At 40.2% G+C, this 23742-nt stretch overlaps 1 protein-coding gene across 7 annotated transcripts in view; it reads right to left on the bottom strand.

The window, feature by feature from the left end:
- rgs3a (regulator of G protein signaling 3a) overlaps window positions 1-23742 on the bottom strand; it is a 275278-nt gene that overhangs the window by 23277 nt on the left and 228259 nt on the right. For all 7 annotated transcript variants that reach the window (XM_048613560.1, XM_048613559.1, XM_048613561.1 and 4 more), the window contains one exon: window positions 21560-22228. In XM_048613560.1, coding sequence (XP_048469517.1) covers window positions 21560-22228 — 669 coding nt within the window. The remainder of the gene's footprint in view (window positions 1-21559; window positions 22229-23742) is intronic.

Genomic DNA, 23742 nt, shown 5'->3' with positions numbered 1-23742 from the left:
GAGAGAGTGGTCCCTCCGGAAAGCAGATAAGGGTGGGGAGGGAATAATGTCTTTGGTGGTGGGGTCGGATTGCAGATGGCGCAAGTGTCGGAGGATGATGCATTGGATCCGGAGGTTGGTGAGGTGGTACGTGAGGATGACGGGGATTCTGTTTTGGTTATTTTTGCGGGGAGGGGTTGAGAGGGATGAGTTGCGGGAAATGCAGGAGACGCGGTCAAGGGCGTTCTCGACCACTGCGGGGGGGAAGTTGCGGTCCTTGAAAAACGACATCTGAGATGTTTGGGAGTGGAATGCCTCATCCTGGGAGCAGATGCGGCGGAGACGAAGGAATTGGGAATAGGGGATGGCATTTTTGCAGGAAGGTGGGTGGGAGGAGGTGTATGTTCCGTTACATTGATGACTGTATCAGCGCTGCCTCGTGCTCCCACGAGGAGCTCGAACAGTTCATCCACTTCACCAACACCTTCCACCCCAACGTTAAGTTCATCTGGACCATCTCTGATACCTCTCTCTCCTTCCTGGACCTCTCTGTTTCCATGTCTGGCAACCACCTGGAAACCGATATCTATTTCAAGCCTACCGACTCCCACAGCTACCTAGAATACACCTCCTCCCACCCACCTTCCTGCAAAAATGCCATCCCCTGTTCTCAATACCTTCGCCTCCGCCGCATCTGCTCCCATGATGAAGCATTTCACTCCCAAACATCTCAGATGTCTTCGTTTTTCAAGGACCGCAACTTCCCCCGCCTCAGTGTTCGAGAACGCCCTTGACCGCGTCTCCTGCATTTCCCGCAACGCATCCCTCTCAGCCCCTCCCCACAAAAATAACCAAAACAGAATCCCCCTCGTCCTCACACATACCACCCCACCAACCTCCAGATCCAACGCATCATCCTCCGACACTTCCGCCATCTGCAATCCGACGCCACCACCAAAGACATCTTTCCCTCCCCACCCTTATCTGCTTTCCGGAGGGACCACTCTCTCCGGGACTCCCTTGTCTGCTCCACACTCTCCTCCAGCCCCACCACAAGCGGCACTTTTTCTTGCAACCGCAGGAAGTGCTACACCTGCCCCTTCACCTCCCCCCTCACCCCCATCCCAGGCCCCAAGAAGACTTTCCACATCAAGCAGATGTTCACCTGCACATCTGCTAACGTGGTATACTGTATCCGCTGTTCCCGTTGTGGCCTCCTCTACATCGGGGAAACCAAGCGGAGGCTTGGGGACCGCTTTGCGGAACACCTACACTCGGTTTGCACTAAACAACTGCACCTCCCAATCGCGAACCATTTCAACTTCCCCTCCCATTCCTCAAATGACATTTCCATCCTGGGCCTCCTGCAGTGCCACAACGATGCCACCCGAAGGTTACATGAACAGCACCTCATATTCCGCTTGGGAACCCTGCAGCCCAATGGTATCAATGTGGATTTCACAAGCTTCAAAATCTTCCCTCCCCCTACCGCATCCCAAAACCAGCCCAGTTCGTCCCCGCTTCCCTAACCTGTCCTTCCTCCCACCTATCCCCTCCTCCCACCTCAAGCCCCACCCCCATCTCCTCCCTCCTAGCCTCATCCCGCTCCCTTGACCTGTCCATCCTCCCTGACTCCCCACCTATGCTCACCTTTACTGGCTCCATCCCTGCCTCTTTGACCTATCTGTCTCTTCTCCTCTATCCATCTTCTATCCGCCTCCCCCTCTCTCCCTATTTATTTCAGAACCCCCTTCCCCTCCCCCATTTCTGATGAAGGGTCTAGGCCCAAAACGTCAGCTTTCCTGCTCCTCTGATGCTGCTTGGCCTGCTGTGTTCATCCAGCTCTACACCTTGTTATCTGCAATAAAGATCATCCAGCTTTGCTCTAATAACAATTTATGTGCAAATGGACAATGGCTGTTTACAATGTCTGGAATTTCAGTAGATATGAGAAGTTAAAGAGCAGGCTGGTCCTTACTTTGAGTGTGACACCAGCAAGCTTGTCAAAAGCATCCAGGTACTAAGGACCTGTTGACACCAATGCCTCGATTGGAAGCCACCCATTGTTTACATACTAAAATGTGCTCTTCAATCTCAAACCTTTGCTACAGTGAGACAACTAATCTTTAATTTAAAAGGGAGCAACATTGCCACATATTTATTTTTAACCACTGTGAGCATTAGTTCATGTGCCTGTCACCACAACATTTTCCATTTTAATGTAGGGAACTGAGTCCTCGCCATGTTTTAAAATCCTCAGCAAAGTGTGCTTTTGGCAAAACTGCCTGAGCAAACCTTTCTCTGTCTGATTTCTATTTCCACCTATCCGCTCACTCCTATTCACCCCGTCCCCGAATCCAGTGAAGTTGGTTCAAGTTGCTTCAAGGATGCTGATGTTTGTATGCTTGTCCTCCCAGCTGATGCAGAGAATCTATCTAAAACTACATTGATGGTATTTCTCAAATGTCTTGAGGCGGTATCTACACATAATCCAAATTTCTGAGTCATATAGAAGGGTCAGAAGAATGATGCTTTATAAGCAAGGATGTTGGCATCAGCACAGATGTCATGGTTGGATGCAAAGTTGAATTTCCACATCATTGTCAGCCTTAGATGAGGAGAGGCAGCTTCTCAGATATGAGAAATATCCCATGTTTGGGAGGATTTCTCCGTTGATCCTAATGGAGAGATGGACGGAAACTTGACCTGGGATGGGTTGGTAAAGGACTTGATTTTTTTTGAGGTTGAGGCTGAGACCAATTATTTGGTATGCTTCTGTGAAGGCATTAAGCGAGGCCTGAAGATTCTCTTCCAAAACAGCAGAAATGAAATGGTCAGATTTCTATAAATCAGTCGGTAGAAGAATAAAGGAATAATGGCAGAAATAATGACTGCTGGGTTGAAAAATAATTAGAATTTATCATGTATAGCCAAGGTCAAGGAAGAGGAAGGATCAAAACCAGCTGGAACAAGAGTCTAGAGTAGGAAGTGAGATTCAGCAGGATTTTGAAACTGAAAGAAGAATGTGACTCACATCATTGTCACCACCACAATGGCTCTTGTCAGACAAGGCAAAATGTTGATGACAATGTTGATGACACCAAAACCAGAATGTTTAAATTCCAAATACGTAAACATTCCTTTCTTAGAATATAAAAATGCAAGAAAATGATTTTTGATTGACAGAAATAAACTCTTTTGCAAAAGCTTTCTTAAATGATAACATACAGGATCTAAATGAAAAATCAAAAATGTAGTTGAATTTAGGGGTTAGGTATTCCAACTTCTCAGTCTAAGCTAATTCTACCTAACAACAGTCTTTAAAAATAATTGTTGCATGCAGAAGTAATGTCATGTGATAGCATGACTGGAAAGTGCACAAGAAAAATAAACTACTTTGGACAGTTATGCCGCGCAACTGCAAACTAAAAATGTATGAACTGCATATTTTAGGACTAGGAATTTCTGAACATGTGTAATATTCAAATATTGTCAAATACCAAAATTACAGAAGGTAAAAATATACATTAAAACTTATACAGTTAATTATGTGTGATTCACAAATCTATATTTTAACCACTCAATTAAAAGAAAATATTCTTTCAGTTATTTTTCTAGAAGAGGCACATGTCGCAAAATTATCTCTGATGATTCAGGCATTCCCTTCCTACATAGCCTTCTCAGTGCATCATGATGTCACCAAGTAAACATTTATCAGTGAAACTTCCAGGCCAGTATTTACTCCACAGGTTGGACATTAAGCAGCATCTTTCAAGTTCCACAGTAACAAGAATCCTAACACTCATTCAAATTGTAAACTTTAAAAGACAGAAATGAAAACAGAACATTTAAAAATCCAAAACATTCAAGAAACAGGCTAAACTAAATTGATAGTTCTTCCCAAATTAGAGACTTAGACCAGAATTTTGTCTTCCATTACTGATGTGAATTCGACCTCAAAACACTGATCTAAATTTTTTTGACCTGGAAAAATACTTTTACCCTGCATTCCAGACACCATACCATTTTCATGTGGCTTTTTCACAGGATTCAAGACCTTGGGTGCAAACCACAAATGCACCTCTTCCAAGGTCACAGCCCTCATTGCAAGGACCACAGGAAAATTATATTCCTTCCCACACATTATTTCTATGTGTTTAAATGGGTTTGGAAGCTTTCTTTGTGGCCACTGAAGTAAGTCTGGAGGACTCCACAAACCTCCGAAAGCTAAATGTTTTCACACCTTCAAATGTCATTCTTAAATGTTGCCATGCAAGGCTAGGTTGGCAATTACATTAACCACCAACGTGTAAGCATTAACATGCATTACAGTACTTTTTTCCATTTGAGAAAGAGCCATTACTATTTATTTATTTATTCTATCATGGAGAGTAGGTATCACCAGCAAGATCAGAATTTGTTGCTCATCCTTCATTGCTCCTTGAACTATATGACTACTAGAACACTTCAGAGGGTTGTTATGAGTTAACACATTACTGTTGGTCTGCGGTCACATGTAGACCAGACAAAGAAAAACAACAGATTTCCTTCCCTAAAGGACGTCAATGGACCAGATAGGAATTCCTCCAAAAGTATGGAAACTGTATTGAAAAACTTCCTTACAATGTTTGTTACTAGAATTTAAATGCACAGATAGCTCTTACAGTCGGGTGAAAAAAAAATCATCTCCTCTTTAGAAGAAAGAATACTTCCAAGCACATTCTCCCTTTCATAAGTACTGCTTTGATAGGCTGAAGGTAATATCTATTCTTTCCATTATAGCCTTTGGAATTTGGAAAATAATGGTTGAATTTTCCCAGCCCTGAATGACATGCGCCTTGATGAAAAGTTGAAAAAATCGTGTGAGATGGGCAGTAAAGAATAACCCCACTTTTCTAACCAAGCAGGAAGTCTATTTGCACGCATTAATTAATTTCACCACATTTATATGAAGCTTCTCATTATTTTCACCCCAGTAGGTGAAAGAAAGGCAATAATTCCTCACATGAAGTCAGAGCAGAAACCTGATCAGTTTGTCTCTCTAGTCCCCCATCTTGAATATCAGTCATCAATGTCTCAGGGCATGCTCCAAAGACAGTGGCCATATGCAGCCCCTGTCCAGGTCCATTTTGGCTAAAAAAGGGTTCCAATTTCCCTCTGTTCAACATGGGACAAATGATAGGAACCGCACAGGACAGCTCCAAACTGCTAGCACTTGATCTGGTGCCCAACTGGGTTTCAAAGACAATACCAACACCAGGAATCCGGGAAAGTCCTGGCAGTGTTGAGTTTTTCCTGTGTGGTAAGTTGGGTGATATGACAAATAGCTGTAGCTATTAAGAATGCTTGGCTGAGTTCTAAAATTGAATAGTCCATTGAGTCAACTGATCAAGAGAATAATTTACAGTTTTACAAGGTTGTAATAACATTTTGCATTCAATTTGTTTAGAGTACATGGCTGTTTGTTTTGGGCAACTTATGGACTACTTAAATTAGTACCTTCTTTTCGAAGGAGGTATTATTTTGCGTGTCAATATCACTATGTTTAAATGAGATTTTCATTTGACTGCCATTTTTTCCCCCCAAGAAAAACTGTAGTTGAAAGAATCCCCGTTGCTTTTCATGATTCTGAGGACCGTACAGAGTGGTAAGTGGTTATAGGAGATACATGGGTGATCTGAGGGATCATGAAAGGAGCACTGAGTGAGAGGGTGACCTGCGGACCAAAAAGATGGGTGACAGATGAGCTTTATGGATAGGGGCAGATTCGGAGCTGGGTTGTTGGTGGTCTCAGAGTAGAGACCAGCCTTTAACCTTTAACCCACCTGCTTCTGCACTCTCACATTTTTTGTTCTCCTTTATGGCTCATAAAATGTACTGTGACCCTCAAAACATTGTGAGAAAAGGCAGAAATCTCAGGCAAAGTCACAAATGGGTCAGGATTGACACTTTGAAAAGGGGTAAAAATTATTTTTTTTTCCTGAGCCCACACAAAAATCTAGGTTTTGATTTCAACTACACCAAGCCATTACACATAGAATCATGACAGCTAATAGGCAAAGGAAACTTTCCTCCTGTTCATGAAACTGAATGGCAAAAATAAAAATACAATGCTACTCAACAGTTCTACTTTATCCTAAACAGTTGCTCTACCTTATTTTCAAAAAAATGCTTTACTTCATTATGTGTGCAAACAGTATATTTTCAGCAGCAAATTGATACTGTTCCAAATTATCATTAACTCTATGCAGACAAACAATCTATTCCTCCTCTTCCGTTAACACTAATGCTTCTTGGCAAGGCCCAAAATGATGGGCAGGCAGCATACATACTTTTCCACTTGGAAGTACATTGCATACTGAATAAAAACACAAAAATAACATATTTTACTCATACCTGGATGAGGAGTTCCGTCTGTATATGCAAATATGATTTCCACCAGAACGAGACAATTACGTTCTGGGCTTCATTCTGCAAATATGACCCAGAATATAGAAAATTCTTCTATACTTGAAATATGCACACTTACATAGATTTTCATAGCCTTCTAATTAATGTTCCTGAAATGAATCCATATCGATTTGTACACTTTACACTTTGGATGTAATATATAAAGTTGCCCACTACAAGTATACTATTAAGTAGTTTCATTACAGAAAGGGAAGAATCCATTAGTACAACAAATTCAACTGGTCATTTATCTTTTCCGAAATACTTTCGATGGGAACAGCTCCTAAGCTAAAATATTAGTCATGAATTTTTTTGTGTCACTCTCAGCAAACTATATTACGTGTGAAGTGGTGAAACCATGCAATAGTTCAACAGCCATGTTCATCTACAGAATTTAGAAAATAACCTGCAAACTTCCAAATGGAATAAGGATCAAGGCAATCAACATGGTCAAGTTCATCAGCTCATCGGCCAACTCAGTTACAGTTTGCTTAGCTGTGAAAAAGAAGTTACCCTCAAGTTAGCAGGTTACCATATGAAAAATGTAATTCAGTAGTAGATTCTTAATTCAGATGACATTTTAGAATTAAGATCAGATGACCATTCAGAATTCATCCATGCCATTATTTATTTTAATAACTGTACGATAGACAGTTGCCTGTTTTCATTTCAGTCTTGGGAAAGTGTACCATGATTTAATTAGACACCTGAGGCAACGAAGACACAAGAGTCCTAAAGTAGCATAATGAGCATGGATATGTTAATGGCATCAAGATTACACAAGATGATATGACACTGATATCAGCAATAAAGTTATCAAGGTTCTGAGAAGAGAGGATTGAATAATTTGCACTAGAAAATTGTATTATAGAGACCAGTGTTTTAAATATAATTGTGTGCAATAAAACAGTTCGTTGAAACTCTTGAGATTCAGGTAATAGCCACTCTTAGGTAAGGCAGACACTGAGATGCACCAAACTAAGATTTAAGGAAATAGTCCTGGAGTCCCAAAGCTCATGGCAACTTAACCCAAGAGGAATGCTCAAGTAAGGGTTGTATCAGATCAAACTACCAAATATTTCTGCAGGCCACTGCACTGTCTGGCTGGACAGTACTGCCACCTATTGACTGGTTCTATTTCAAATCTTACCACCGTAAATTTATATATTTTAAATGGAAACCTGTCCCGTTTAGGCCCAAATGGGGACTAGTCCAGTTGGTGAAAAAGGAACTTTGTTTCCGTACCTTGCCAAAAGCTTACCAAGACTTGTCCAGATTTCAACTTATTCCATTTATGATTGCCTATTCAGAGGGAAACTGACATTTTAAAAGTTGTCAGATCTCAACTTTACCAGGAATTAGATTATGATCCCACTAATGCCACTTATGCCAGCATTACCCACATGATATTGAGGCAGATGTGAGGTGGTGGAGGAGGAGGAGGATGCAATTCCAGCTGAAAGTGGAGGTATCCCCTTCCTGTGGAATTTCAGATCCCTTGTAACAAGGCATGCAAACCATCAGAGTAAGATTTTGGTCTGAATATTTCCCTGTACTGGATTATAAAAATCTTCAAAATGCTTTTGATTTCTTAGCCAAATTATTCAGTTTACTCTGGTGGCAACCATTCCGCCTCATTGCAAGAATTTTCTGGATAATTTTCTATGTAATAATTAATATACGTAAAACTTCTGCAGTCAGCATACCGCCTCAATTAAATTTTTCGTAAAAGGTTAATGATTAGTAAGTTCAGTATAAGCTCAGAAACCAGTTTGCTCCAGATGTTAACTACAATCAAGTCTAACAATCTGCACTCAAATAAAGGGAGGAGAAATTGAATTTTTTGACTCTGCCAAAACTTACAGCATGCTTCTGATATAAATAGCATTTTCTGTGCTGACAGCTGTAGAAAAATCAGAGTCATCTGGTTTCAATTTATGAATAAAGCACATAACAAGTTTTGTCATTAGGTTTATAGAAAACAGACATATATTGTGATGGTACACTGGAGACTGTTTCAATGATATTGTAGCATTGTTCATGGAATAATGATTTTTCTGCAATACTTTCTGCATACATACAAAAATAATTGAACAGAAGAGATTACATCACGGACCTAAGTGTTATATGGTGAGGGTGTTACTGATTTTAGGTGACACGCTGATCTGAACCAGGCCAAGTAAAGAATGCAGTGATTCCCTTGCAAGTAGGGTGGGAAATAGCAGGGTGTGGACATACATATACATTCGGAATATTAGTAGAGCCTGCAAACAGACTATCATTCGAAATCTTTGGTGCAGACTAAACACAAAAGGAAAGAAGATAAAATTATCGCAGAATAACCTTTTGAGTTTACAGTATTTCACTCAGGTGCAATATTACTGTGTTGTATTAAACTGAAGTAGGTTATACAAGAGCATTAATTTATTAGTAGACTATGAAACGAAATATCAGATTATTTCAGAAAATATTTTGAGATTTTGTGTTAGAGTCATTTGAGGCAATAATATAATGTAAGAACAGCATACTTGTGAGAAATGGATGATTCTGAACCTGTGTTTCTCAAAGTTTTCCATTATGATAAGCGGGCAATTCCATTAACGTTGTATCATGCACCCACCAGGATAACGAACATAAATTTGCTAGTCTTAGATCCTTTTTCATCTAGAAATTGTTGTGCTCCTATGAATGATATATTTTCCACATTCATTGACTGAGTATGCCTTTACTATCAATACATTTAGAAGCTCTAATCTGTGAGCAAAGACAATGTTAGAAGGTTGAGTAGAACTGACTATTGCATTAATGGATGTTTACCAAATGTCAGTGTTACCTATTTCAGCCACCCATATTGTTCTAATAAACAACAGGGGCTAGAAAGATGCCAATACTAAGGTCAGAGCAAGTTCTAAGGATCACTCATCCACATTTTCACATCCTCTGGAGAATTCAAAGCAGTACATGAAATTGAAGATATAAATTATAATCACTTGGGGTAGGTTTTCAAGTTGCCACCTAGACACATATTTGACATGACTTGGCACAAGTTACAGAGCCATGCTATTTTCACTTCCTAGAATGTAAAAATTTAGGGCTGAATCTTACTTTTTTTGGCTGACTTTCATTCTGCTGAGTTTCATGGAGTGTTTTTCTTTGCAAGGCCTCCTGAGCTTTTGTCACATTATCATCCCAAACTTACCTCATCATTTACCTACCTTGCCCCTATGTTGCTCCTTCCATTGGAAGCTGGCTCAATTCTCACACTCGCCATTCCCAGAAGAACTTGCCATTGCCCAGATTCACTGGGCTGGCATCCTTTGCACTAAGGCTCTCTTTAAAATGCTGCTCCATACCTAGACAAGCTCTGCCAATCTGATGCAGCCCCGCACAGTTCCTGACGTTTACCCTGGACATGCCAGATAATGGGAAATTGGCGCACCACTTTGCAGACAGGCTCCTGGATGTCTTGGTGCAGAGGAATGCCACCCTCTTTTCCCCAGGACTAGCAGAGAAGGCAACAACATCAGACCCTGCAAACCTAGTCAGTGCAGACTCAGCAATCTGATAGAATGGCCAGCAGTCTAAGAAGAATATCAATGACCTTCTCAACTCCACCAGGGTTACGAGCCACTACATATTTTCTACTACCTCACACTTACTCTATTACTGCTACTGTATCCACCTCCCACCAAGGTTCCTGCTCTACCACTCGCACTGTCACATGCACCTTCTTCCCTCATTTGGACTCATCCTCCAACCGCGTACTGCTAACCTTGCATGACCTTTGCAGTTCCTACTCAATCCATTCGGACACCGCATCACTTCTCTCCCATCTGCATCAACATTAACAGCTATGCGACCCACTTTCACCTTCCTTTCTCTCACTCCAGGAGAAAGCAGCTCACAATATGGCACAAAGAGCCAAGATGGATGGTGGGTTGACTGACATTCAGTTCCTCATCTTTAATGGAGAAGAGGATTCTGTCCATTACTACCCCAAAGTGGCTGACTAATTGTACCAAACCACCCAACTCCACCACCACCCAGGCTAGCATTGGAGGCTGCCCTCGACTTACTGCACCAAGATTGCCTGACTGAAAGGTGTTCCCCTTGAAAGACTGAAGACTGCTGACAACCAAGACAAGCTTAGCAGCTTAGGGATAGCAAGAACTGCTGATGCTGGAGTCAGAGATAACAGTGTGGAGTTGGAGGAACACAGCAGGCCAGGCAGCATCAGAGGAGCAGGAAAGTTGACATTTCGGGTTGGGACCCTTCTGTGTTCCTCCAGCTCCTCACTGTGTTAAGTTTAGCAGCTTGGTGCCTGTGCTAAATGGCAAAGCAAGACGGAAACATAATGAGGATGATAGCTCTGGCTGAGGCAGCAAAGTGCAAAAAAAAAGACAAGGCAAGTAAGAGATGCTGTTAGTATCCAGATAGGCTCAAGGTGAGTGAGTGCTAACAGAACTAGTCAGCGGCTCCGAGATGAAGCATGGCTCAATTCATCACAATGGTAGTTGCTGGTGCGCTCTGAAGTTCAGCATGGCTGTGCAGCAGTGTGCTTCATGTGGATTGGAGATGCCATGATGGCAAGTCTACAACACCAAGGTCTGTGGACAGGGGATGTGCGTGCTTGCTGCTCTTGGAGTATGCCAAGATGCTGGTGCCGGAAGGTAAAGGGTGAGCTAGAGTCACCAGATCCCTGCTCTGACTTTCATACCAGGAATACTCGAGTCTAGTTCCTTCATGGCAGGGGGAGAAAAGGAAGCTGCATACTAATGAGGCAATCTGCAGTTCATGAAACTGACAGGCACCTTGCCCTCCTTAGCAAGGATCTTGGGTCAATGTCTGGAACTCTGTTGGAAAATGCAACTAATTGCTCCCAATATTGGGAAAGGCCTCATTGTACTTCTCATGTGATTCTCCCAGATTGTTCGCATAGTTCCCATGAGATTCCGCCCCAAGAGTTTTCTAAAATGAACACAGGCAGCCCCGCATCGGCAATTTTATGCCTTGACAGAAACTTGCAAATCCTCCCCCCCGTGCTGACCTGGTTTAGTATTTGACCAAAATATCATTGTTCATTTATGCAATTAATGCTTTTTTGAATACTGCAACCAGTAATTTTGTAAAAAAACAACAGATGTGGCAAATTTAAAAGGGAAAGGGAAATACAATGTACAAACGATAAGAAGTACAATAAATGAAGAGCAGTTAGAAGTAGCAGCAATAAAAAGGATAGCAGAAAGAGTAATAATGAAAAAGTAGAATCTTGTGTGGAAAATATGATTCGTTCTGTGGGAGGATTAAAAATGCGTAGGCAGTGGCAGACAATCCTGTGTAACTCCACCTAATAAGAATAAATAGAACATCCTGCTGTATGGAGTAAACATGTGCTGACAGATATCGGTGTAAAACAGCAGCCTCATGGGTGCAACAGCAGAAAACAATTTTCATTAACAAAGTAGAATTCACTTCACAATATCTTGTTTCAACATTGTGTTGTGACCATTGGTGAATCAGATGTTCATTTATCAGAGGCTTCCAATGTATCATTCTGCATGTGGACTGAAAGGAAGTTGCTGAAATGCCACAGGCAACTTTGTGGTTTTGGGGCTTAAGCTTCAACAGTACAGTTTCCATATGGTTCATCATATCAACTTATACAAATAAAACTTTTGCAACAGTGATATTACATGCCCTATTGTGGGGTATCCACTACTCTGTGTGTATCATATTGGTTCTCTGTCATTTTTGCAACACAGTCGAACATGGTTGAATGCTGAAGGCATTTCATGAAGTGTGAAAGATTACGAAAGAACCAGAAAATAAGTTTTATGGTATTTTTTCAAACCGGAATTAAAAATTACTTTCATATTGTATATTCAAAAATCACTGGTTATGATGCTATTGTAAAACCCAGTAGTATTTAATTTGATATTTTCTCTCTCTCTCTCTACACAGAACATTCTGGGATTTTCCTTAACTGGGATTTTCCTGAAGTGGTACTTCCCAGTTAAAGTTGACTCACTTAATGTTGTTTTATTTTAACATTTTTATTAAAGTAGTATCATTTAATCATTTCATGTTGTCAGTTTCACTTTAACATTGTTTGACAGACTTCTTGTTCTGTGGCTTGCTTGGTCAGATGACCTTGCCAAGTGCTTCTGCCCTCACCCTCTTTTCTCTCTTTTCTTTGCTGTGGTTCTTGGCTTTGCTCGCTGTCCTGACTTCTGGCTTCTAGCCCTAACCTCCTCCATACCCTTGCAATTGGCTTTCTTCTGGTGGTGGTTACCTGGGTCTTGCTTCTCCCTTGCCACTTAAGCTTTGCCATTCTCTGTGGTCTTATCACCTCCCAACCATGGTGTTGCTTCCCATCCTTGCTACCTGACATCTCCTCCTCCTCCCCAAACCTCCGCACCCCACCAGAAATTCCTTGCCTCCCACTCTCTCACAGGTCCTGGGGAATTTTCTCCTGGCTTTATTCTTTCCCTGAACTCAAGTTCTGGTCCCCATCTAGTGGTACAAGTTTGTTGGTGCAATTTAAAATGTGTAAGTGCAGACACTGAGAATCTGAAATGAGAACAAAGTACTCGAGAAGCTCAGCAGGTCTAGAAGCATCTGTAAAGTTCCAACAGAGTTATACTGGACTTGAAACATTAATTCACTTCACAGATGCTGCCAATTCCTGATTTTCACCAACATTTTCTGCTTTTGGTCAGTGCAACTATCATCTGGAGTTTCTATACTGATTAACTTCTGCTACTGGATGGAGTATGGTCCATCTAAAAAGGACTGCTCTCAATAGAAAAAGATGACTTGTGATGGCCTATCTGGAGGGTCACCATGCCTCAGGTAAAGGAAGGAGAGCACTGGCATAGGAGGCTGCCCTTGACTTACAGCACTGGGATCCCGTGCGTGAAGGTTATCCAGCTTGACTTGACTGAGACCTTCTGGCAACCATGGAAAAACTTCCCTGCTTTGTGTCTGTGCTAAATGGCATGGCAAGACAGTAGAAATAGCCTGATTTCTCTGGCTGAGGGCAAAGCCAAAATGGAAACCACGGCACTAGAAGGCAGGGATGCTGTGAGCATTCAGGTGGGCTCAGAGTGAGTGAGCGCTATGAAAGCAAGCAAAGAACTTGGAAAAGCTCAGCAGGTCTGGCGGCATCTGTGAAGGAAGAAACAGAGTTAACATTTCGGGTCAGTTCTGAGGAAGGGTCACCGGACCCGAAATGTTAACTCTGTTTCTTCCTTCACAGATACTGCCAGACCTGCTGAGCTTTTCCACCAATTTTGTTTTTGTTCCTGATTTACAGCATCTGCAGTTCTTTCGGTTTTTATTTAAAGTACCTGGAAATGCAGCCTGGCCCAGTCCACGAGTTGGATGTGTGCCCCTGTCCCTGAGAGAGGAGGAACTTTTTCCTCAGGAAAGCAACAGACAAATACAGAACCCTGAGGTTGGAATTCAACAAGTGAGAATATATCCATCGCAGAACAGGGCAGATATTGCATTATCCAGGCCCAAAGGCAGAAGAATTACAGATAAAGTACAGATTACAAATATTGTGGAGAACATCATGCAAAGGAGAAAGCATGTCTGGCATGGGGAAAGCAGTGTTCTCACTGCAAGAAGAGGAATTTTTGTACACACAAGTGTAGGCTTAGAAGGAAGCACATTAAGTAAATACGCAGAACCACTGAAGAGTATCAGCTAAAGATGTGATGTTTCAGTCTACACCATAAACAGGTTGGTTTAGTCAGGTCAACAGATGGTACATGATTTGTGACTATTGGAATGAGGTTGGCAGATGGTGAACATGAGATTGACGAAGTGTCAGAAAAACACTTGTGCATCTTGCTACATCATGACCTTCACAGACCTGTGTGAAATGGCTCAATGTGCGAATCCAAAAATCCTGAAAGTAAGGTTGAGATGATATCATGGCACAACACTCATGCTGTGCAGGCAGATTACTCTGCAAACTCACTACGATAATATGAACAAGGATCTTGAGTTCCAGATCATAGACAGCAAGCAACAGCCACTCATTTCAGGTGAAGCAACTCTAAAACTTGGACTGGTAACCCTCAATATGGCAAAAGGGATCTGCAATGTTTCACAGCACACTATACCATTGGCTATTGAACAGATCCCAGAGGAGGGCCATGATGTTTTTAAATGATTAGAATGTCTTCCTGGACAATACCATTCTCAAGCAGATGAGAGTGCTAGACTAATTCAGCATCTGCTGAAGAAAGTTCCAGCTGTACGCAAGGCCAGACAAACACGAGATAGAAGAGCTAGAATGGAAGCAAGTAATCAGGAAAATGAGAACTCCTACAGAATGGATTAGCAGCATGGCAGCAGTGAAACAACCAGGAGAGCTGAGAGTATCATCAACTGAAAGGATCTAAATCTATCAACCATGACTGACTGGCAGAGCAGACTTGATGGGCCGAATGGTCTATTTCCTAAATACCGCAGATTCAAAAAATGGTTACAGGCAAGCAAAGCTGAATGAAAACAACAGCAATTACAGTCTGGACACCTTTCAGGCATGCATATGTTGTTAGGCATACCCAAGGCTACAGAGGAACTTCAATGTAGACAAGTGGAAATAGTGATCTTCTCTGAGTGAAAGCTACTGTGGACAATCTGCTAGATTGTGAATATGGAACACAATCGAAGAAGCCGGTTTTGACCGCAAAAAAAAATCCAGTGCAACTGCTGCACTGAGCTTATCAGATGAACCCGAAGCTCAATAAGGAAAATTTACACTGAAGCATGCCTGAAATCAAATACATAGGCAATGCATTGACAGCAAAAAGTCTTTACCCAGATACCTAAAAGGTGATAGCTGTAGCAGCAATGCAGCAACCAACATATATAACAACAGTACAAAACCTTACTGGATTTGTCAACTGTTCAGAAAAAAGTTCTTGCCCAATTTATCTCTGGAGTGTGAACCATTACATCTACTCACGCCAAGCATGTCCGGTGCTACTGGAGCACAGAACAAGATGTACCATTCACAAAAGCTAAGCAACTACTGACGTCAACACCTGTGTTGAAATCTATGATGTAAATGATAAAGTCACCCTACAGTGGGATGCCAGAGCGAAGACTTGGAGCAACTCAAATGCTGCAAGGATAACTAGTTGTATTTGCATTCAGGGCATTAACATAAATGGAACGACATTATGAGAAAGCAAGAACTGCAGATGTTGGAATCAGAGACAACAGTATGGAGCTGGTAGAACACAGCAGGCCAGGCAGCATCAGAGGAGCAAGAAAGTTGACGTTTCGGGTCAGGACCCTTCTTCAGAAATTTTCACAGCCCACTATACCATTGGCTGCTGAACAGATCCCAGAGGACGGCCATGATGTTTTTAAAGGGTTAGGATATATTCCAGGAGAATACTGTCGTCAAGCAGATGAGTGCAAGACTAATTCAGCATCTGCTGAAGAAAGTTCGAGCCGAAGAAGGATCCAGACCCGAAACGTCAATGTCCCTGCTGTTCTGATGCTGCCTGGTCTGCTGCGTTCCTCCAACTCCACACTGGAACAACATTATGCTCAGATTGAGAAAGAATGTCTGGCTATTGTTTTTGCTTGTGAACATTTTTATTAATAACTACTTGGAAGAGACAAAGTGACAGTTAAGTTTGACTACGAACCACTTAAAAGCATTTTCCATAAATCTCTACAGTTTCCTTCAAAATACTTTCAAAGAATGTTACTCTGTTTTTCTGGACATGTCATACAAACAGGGGAAGCAGAGGTATCATAGACATGTCGTCAACAGCAACGCTCCTGATGAAGAAAGTAGAGGATGTTATGACAGAGAAATCCTCAAGATCCAACATGAAGCAGCAGCTCGTCGTACTCTGGAAGTCATTAACCCAACAGAAATTGAATATAACAGACAAATGCCTTGCTCAAACCAAGTGAATCATTCAGTGAGATACAACTCTCACATAGAATTAACAGCCCAGATGGCATAATGCTCAAAGGAAATAAAGTAATTCTCACTAAGCAGTCTAGAGGACAGATACTCAAATGTATCCACGCAGGCCACCAAGGAATTGAGTCAAATTTGAGGAAGGCAAGGGATGTTTTGGAGCAATGAAATCAAGGACCACATCAGCCAGTGCATAGCCCGTAGTGAGTACCAAGCTCAAAAGCCAGTGACATATGACATACCAGACAATCCATCACAGAAATAAATCACTGCGCATGCTGGAGATCTGAAACAAAAACAAATTGCTGCCGAAACTCAGTAGGTCAAGCAGCATCTGTGCAGTTACAATTAGTGCATGCAAATTTGTTTTTTTTGTTGTTTGTTGTGAAAAGGGAGATGTTTGGATTGAAATGCAATCATGGACACATGTCCTTGAATCATGAGTCACAAGTATCGGAAACAACTATTTTGTAGGGACTTTGACGAAGACACTGTTTGGGAATGTCTGCTGTTTGGTGAGCACAAAACAAAAAGTTTGGATCAGTAGCTTAAGATACATACATATTAATAATATTATTAGTTTGACTTGGGGTGGGGTTTTGTGGAAGAGCCTGGTAAAAGCCACTGAGAGCTGAGCCAGGTTGCAGATGATACAAATCCTAGAAATTGCTTGTACTGTTCTGGGGCTGGTGCAAAATTCTAACGATCCAGTTTAAAATTCCCCTAAGTCTAATGGACATCATTTTTAAGGCAGAAGTGGATAGATTCTTGATTACCAAGGGGATGAATGGATTATCGAAAATATGCAGGATTTTAGACTTGAGGTTAAAAATCAAATCAGCCATGATCTTATTGAATTGTGGAGTGGGCTCAAAAGGACTGAATGGCCAATTCTTGTTCCTTGTTCATTTATATATTACAATTTGGAGCAGAGGACACATAACATGGCAGAATTTTATATGATTGACAGTAAAATGGTTCACTATGTGAAAAATTCTGTCCAGTAATGGATCAGAACGGAGGACTGACAACAGAGTGAATGCATTTTTAGATCTGATGTATTCCTTTGAAAATAGCTATGAATTTTTAAAGTAAACTACAAACCTTCGAACATTTTGAGATACTAATGAAGAGCAAAACCAGTGCAAGTAACTAAAACCAAAGACATTCTTGTTTCTGTAACTATAGCAGGTCGCACACACAAATTTATCTCTTCATGTAATTATGTTTTCTGTTGGTAGTAAATTTAATCATTAGCACATAACCTACAATGACGTAGCCATGCACTACTAAGGCCATGTCACACTTGGAGATACCTTTACTTCAAACGAATTATAAACAAAAGCCCTGTCTGTCTGACCCAGCAAATGTTAACAGATCTCATGGTATATATAAAGAAGATTTCCTCAGTATTTTGCCAAACATTATTCCCTCAACAAATGTTACTAAAATAAAGCCTGTTCATAAGTAGGGATAAAATATAGTTTAGCAACTCTTTCAGATTTTGGTGATACAGAGACATCTGTGAATTGTAAAAAGTCACTATGGTCCTATCAGACCATTAGACTGTTCTCTCATTCGACAGGGATGACTGGTGGCAATTTAACCCGAGTGTCAGCATGCCTCAGACAAGGAGACAGGTTGAGGAGGAGTCCTTTATGGTAACCTCAGCTGATGCAGAAGTTGAACTCATGCTGTTGCAATGCTAACCAACCATCCAGTGAACTGAGCTAATAGGTTCGAAAATACCACTCATCAAAATTGCATAATAACAGCATGAACGACTTGCTTAACCTGTTCAATTTTTTGTTGGTACTGTATCTTTCCAGCGTAACGTGAAATAGACGAGACGCTTCCTATTTCCAAGTGGCAGTCTTTGGGCCCATTTGTGATTCTGTACAATACACTACAAACAATGATCAGCTCTGAATGCCTACTGCCCCACAGGATAACTTTGGTGCACTATATATTTGCATTAAGCTTAAAGGATAAGCAAATATTTACAAGATTGTTAATAAGACCAATTTTTGAGTGCATGTATATTGACTACCACAGGTAGGCCTATGGTAGACAATACTGCAGAACCCATTAGCAGATGTATCATCTACCATGCCGAGGAAAGGAAAAGCAGCAGGCTGCTCCTTCTCAGATGCAAATCTGTGTATGGTATGAAGCGTACTAATATATGAAAAGAAATCCTTACACATTGCTGCAGATTCAATGATTGTGAATGTATTATCCACATGTCAGAAATTTGCACATGGTAGGAAGTTAGGAGGTTGGGGTTCATTCTATCAAAAACGCATTTCTTGTGGAAACCAATGGATATGCTAAGGAGTGCTGGGCCTCCAGATTCCTGGTGGATATATAAAGGAATATGTAATGTGTAAGGAAACCGGAGGTGATCAGTTATGAATTTTTACATACAAACTGTAGGTTCTATCAAAAAATTATTAATACAAGTTAGAGCAGATTCAGCAAACCTTAGAGTTAATATTTCACAATAGGATTGCAGCACAAGACTTAACCATAAGATGACCAAATTATTTTTAGCTTCCTACAATGCGAACATATGAATAATGGAGGTGTAGGCCATTTGGCCCATCAAACCTGCTCCGCTACCTAAAAACATCATGGATGATCAAATCTACAATCCTGCCTACCCTTGATAGCCATTCATCTGCTTGCTTAACCAAGAATATCTGTCTCTGCCTTAAAAGTATTGAGAGATTCATTTTCTACTTCAAGAATAGAGTTCCAAAGACTCAAATCTCCGAGAGAAGAAAGAGGATCACCTCAAATCTGCATTTCTGTTTTAAACGACAAACTGTTTCTTTTTAAACAGTGACCTTCCTCCAGTTCTAGATTCACCCATAAATGGAAACATCATCTCATCTATCCTGTCAAGACCCCTCAGGATCTTACAGGTTTTAGTTATGTCACCTCTTACTCTTCTAAACTCCAGCAGATACAGGCCAAGCCTGTCCAACTTTTCCTTATGACTCAGCCTGCCCATTCCAGGTTTAAATCTTGTAAACTTTCTCTGAACTGCTTCCAACTTAGTTATATCCTTCCTTAAATATGGTGACCAATACTGTACAATGTATTCCAGATGTGATCTCACCAATGCAACATACAACTGAAAGAATAATGCTCCCTATGTTTGTATTCAAGTCCCCTCATAATAAACGATAATATTCTATTAATTTTCCTAATTACTTGCTGTATCCAAGTACTAACCTTTTGCAATTCATGCACCGGGGCACCCAGATCCCTCTGTATTTCAGAGCTCTGCGATCTCTCATCATTTAGGTAATATGCTTCTTTTTCTACCGAAATGGACACTTTTTCCACATTGTACCTCATTTGTCAGATCTTTGTTCACTTACTTAACCCATCTACATCTTTTTAGAGAGTCTTATATCATCTTCATATGACTTTCCTTTCTTTCTGCGTCATCAGCAAATTTAGCAACCATACCTTCTGTTCCTTTAACCAAATTTTTATAAATTGTAAACAGTTGAAATCCCAACACCAATTCTTGTGGCAAACCATCATTACATCCTGCCAACCTGAAAAGGGTGCATTTAAGTCTATTTTTTGCTTCCTGTCAGCCAGCAAATAATCTATCAAGTCCAATATGCTACCTACCACAAACAGATTTTATTTTCCACAATAACCTTTGATATAGCACTTTATCAACTGAATTCTGGAAATCTAACTACAGTACATCCAACGCTTCTCCTTTATCCACATTATATATTATTTACACAAAGAACTACAAAAAGATTGGTTAAATAAGATTTCCTTTTCACAAAACCATGTTGACTTTGCCTGACCACCTTGAACTTATCCAAGCGCCCTTCTATACTTGCTTTAATAATCCCTGCTAACACTTACCCTATGACTGATGTTATGCTAACTGGCCCACAATTTCCTGCTTTCTATCTCCCTCCATTTCTAAATAACAGGAGTTAAATTTTGTATCGTCCAAACTGGTCAGACCTTCTGCAAATTTAGGGGGCTAGAAAATTAAAACCAATGGATCACCTATTTCACTTTCCACATTTTTTAAACAGCCTAGGATGAAGGGTGAGGTCTTCAGCACTTTATAGCGCACAGATCCAACAATTTACTCAGTTTTCGGTGATAGTAATTTTTCCGAGTTCCTCATTCCTTTCCTTGATCTGATTTATAGCCGATTCTTAGATGTTACGTATATTCTAAGTTCTAAAGATGGATGCAAACTACCTGTTTAATTCATCGTTTTTATTTTTCATTCTCAATTCTCCAGACTCACTTTCTATAAATCTTTTCTTTTTTTAAAGAAACACTTACCATCTGTTGGGACAGCTCTCTCATAACTCTATTTTTCCACTTAATTTATTGTTTATTTATTCTGCTTTTATCTTTATCCTGGCTAATCGGTTGACCAACCGTCTTTACATCATTGTTTTTTCTTTAAGTTTAATACAGTCTTTAACCGTTCTAGTTAACCATGGATACTGGATCTGCATATTTGAAGTTTTCTTCCATGTTAGAAAGTATCTATTCTGTGTATTCTATCCTTAAATATATGCCAAAATATCTCTATTGACCTATCCTTTAATTTACAAGATCACTTTAGCTAGGTCTAATCCCAAGCATTCATAATTGCCCTTATTTAAGTTTTTAAAAAACTCTCCTCTTCCTAAATGCAAAATTCAATCTTATTATGGTCGTTGCTATCTAGAAGCTTCTTTACCATAAGAACATTAATTAATCCTATTTCATTACACAATACCAGTACTAGCATAGCTTACTCTCTGGTCAGCTTCGGAATGTGCTGTCGTAGGAAACTATATTGAAAACATTTGATGAACTCATCTAAACAAACCTTCCCATCTGACCTTTTAGTCTATATGTAGATTAAAATTTCCCATGATTATTACTATTCCTTTCTGACAAGTTCCCATTATTTCTTCCATTATGCTCCACCCTGTTGTGTGATTACTGTTCAGGGGCCAGTGATGACTTCTGGTATACACTACTTCCACTAGTTATGACATACTTACTAGAATTTCTTCTCTTTTCTAGTACCCCTATATAAACAAGTACACATGCAAATATTTATTACTGTTAAGTAAAACTAACAGTTGAACTGAGAAATAAAAAGAAATGAGTACTCACTTTACGTCCAGAGAAGATGAGGCATAATTGGTGCATAGAACCGCCATTTTTCACGATAGCTAGCTCCTTTTTGAGAGTTGTTGGAGAAGGAGGAGCCCAGTTGGCCTTTGCCTTTTGACCATCACACCCTACGCAGTTGAGCGCATTGTCAGATTTAAAACACTGAGCCTTAGCTTCCTGCTGAAGGCTGCCCTCACTATGGGTTCGACGTCGTAGTGAGTTCTGAACAGAAAGTGTACAATGTTTCTCACAATCTGATGTTTCAATCATGCTCCGTCGTTTAGCAGTACAACTATCCAAATAACAATCATCGCTATCTTCATCATCATCTTCCTCCTCTTCTTCCTCCTCCTCCTCATCCTCATCCTCATTACCATCACCATCGATCTGTAAAATTGGTAGTTCATCTGCACTTTGGCTGAAGCTTCTGTCAAGTCTGACCTCAGGTATATTGAATAGCATTCGAGGATTCTGTGACTCTATGGCAGTTGGATTTTCAATATTTTCTTTTACTCCTTCTACGGATTCATTTTCTCCTTCTGCAATTTGTTCTTTTTCTGAGATGTTCTCATTTCCACCATTTTCTTTACCAGTTAGGTGGGCATTGCTAATTGGAACCTGTTCCTCAGACAGAATTTTAAACTGTTCATCTGATTTTGGGTCAAGCATCTATGAAATGGAGATTAAAAAAGAGAAAAATGGAATACATCAATTAAAACAATCGTAATTTGACGTGAAATACTAAAGAATTGACTGATTGAGATATATATCTCAATCTATGTTCTGCTTTATATTTATTTACCACTGACATTTACAGAAGATAAATGTGCTCTCTCACTGATTTTCACAGATTTCATAGAATCCCTTCAGTGTGGAAACAGGCCTCTCGGCCCAGCAATAAAACAAAATTAGTGATGTTGACTGATGGTACAAGCAAAATTTCAAGCACCTGAGTATTTACAATGGCTGGTTTCATAAACTGGGAGTACAGAGTTTCTAAGAGAAACCTGAACGTCCGCATCCCGCCGTGTGTCATAGAGTTTTAATTCTGTTACATGAGCATTTGCATTTGTCAGATCCCAGTTGGAAGTCAACCTTATTGACAGCTATATTATACACTATACAAAAGCGAATAAATTCAGAAACAACTAGAAAGTTAGATTGCTAATTTTAACTTTACCCATCAGGTGGAATGTGATGAATGCATCTGATGGGAAATATACATCCATTAAATCTAAAGGAAAATTGTTGGGGGTAGGGGGGAAGGTTTATAAATAGACAGTGGATCAAATCACTGCACTTTACCAAGCAGGATTAGATTAATATGTACAAAATAGGACTTTTAATCGAATGGGTTAATTAATTCTTCACACTTGCTCCCACACCAATCTTGCATCTATGACATTTGTTTTTAAGTACTGGTCATCTCAGTGGGCACTCATATAATCAGCCAATGATCTAGTCAGCAATACACAACCAATAAATGTTTAAGTGTTTGTTTTACTTACATTTTGCAAAGCTTACTTTGTGCACTTGTTATATGAACTAAACTATTCATTCTAAATGTGTTAACACCTCTGCTAAAATAGTGCATGAGGAACATCGTCGAACGTGTTAAATTCCTCCTCCATTAATACTGCCAACCACATTTCTGACTTCACATTTTCAGCTTTTAAAAAGGCAAAATTATTTCAAATGTATAGCAGATTCATCAGCATTTAAAAATTAAAAACATATTAATGTTTAGATTATAGATCTCATTTCGAAGATTTGTTTAAATGAAATTATCTCAACTTATTTCCCTTCTAAATTTAAATAAACCCCTGACAATTGCTAGGATTTCTATAGGATCCAAACTCAAAATTGAGGTAGTTTTGGTTTGTGAATCAGGAATTTGTTGAGGATTGCTGCAGATACACATCAAACTAAGCCGAGATTCCCATGCAAAAAAAACTGGACCCTGTAAAGTTGAGACAGTTGGGCTTTTTGATGTTAAAAATTGAAATTCAAAGGCAGAATCCATAATGCCAGAAATATACTTATTGTCAAAAATCAAGATTTTCTGTGAGACTAAGCAGTTTGCTTCCAGATTCTACCTCAAAGTTAAATTTGCCTCTTTGAGCATTCACAGTCTGTTTCAGTGCAGAATTCAAACTGTTTTCTTAAACTTGTGTTTGGGAATA

Source organism: Rhincodon typus, chromosome 28 (genome assembly GCF_021869965.1).
Source record: "Rhincodon typus isolate 14 chromosome 28, sRhiTyp1.1, whole genome shotgun sequence".
In the NCBI taxonomy this organism is placed as follows: domain Eukaryota; kingdom Metazoa; phylum Chordata; class Chondrichthyes; order Orectolobiformes; family Rhincodontidae; genus Rhincodon; species Rhincodon typus.
This window is presented reverse-complemented; position numbering and strand designations above follow the sequence as displayed.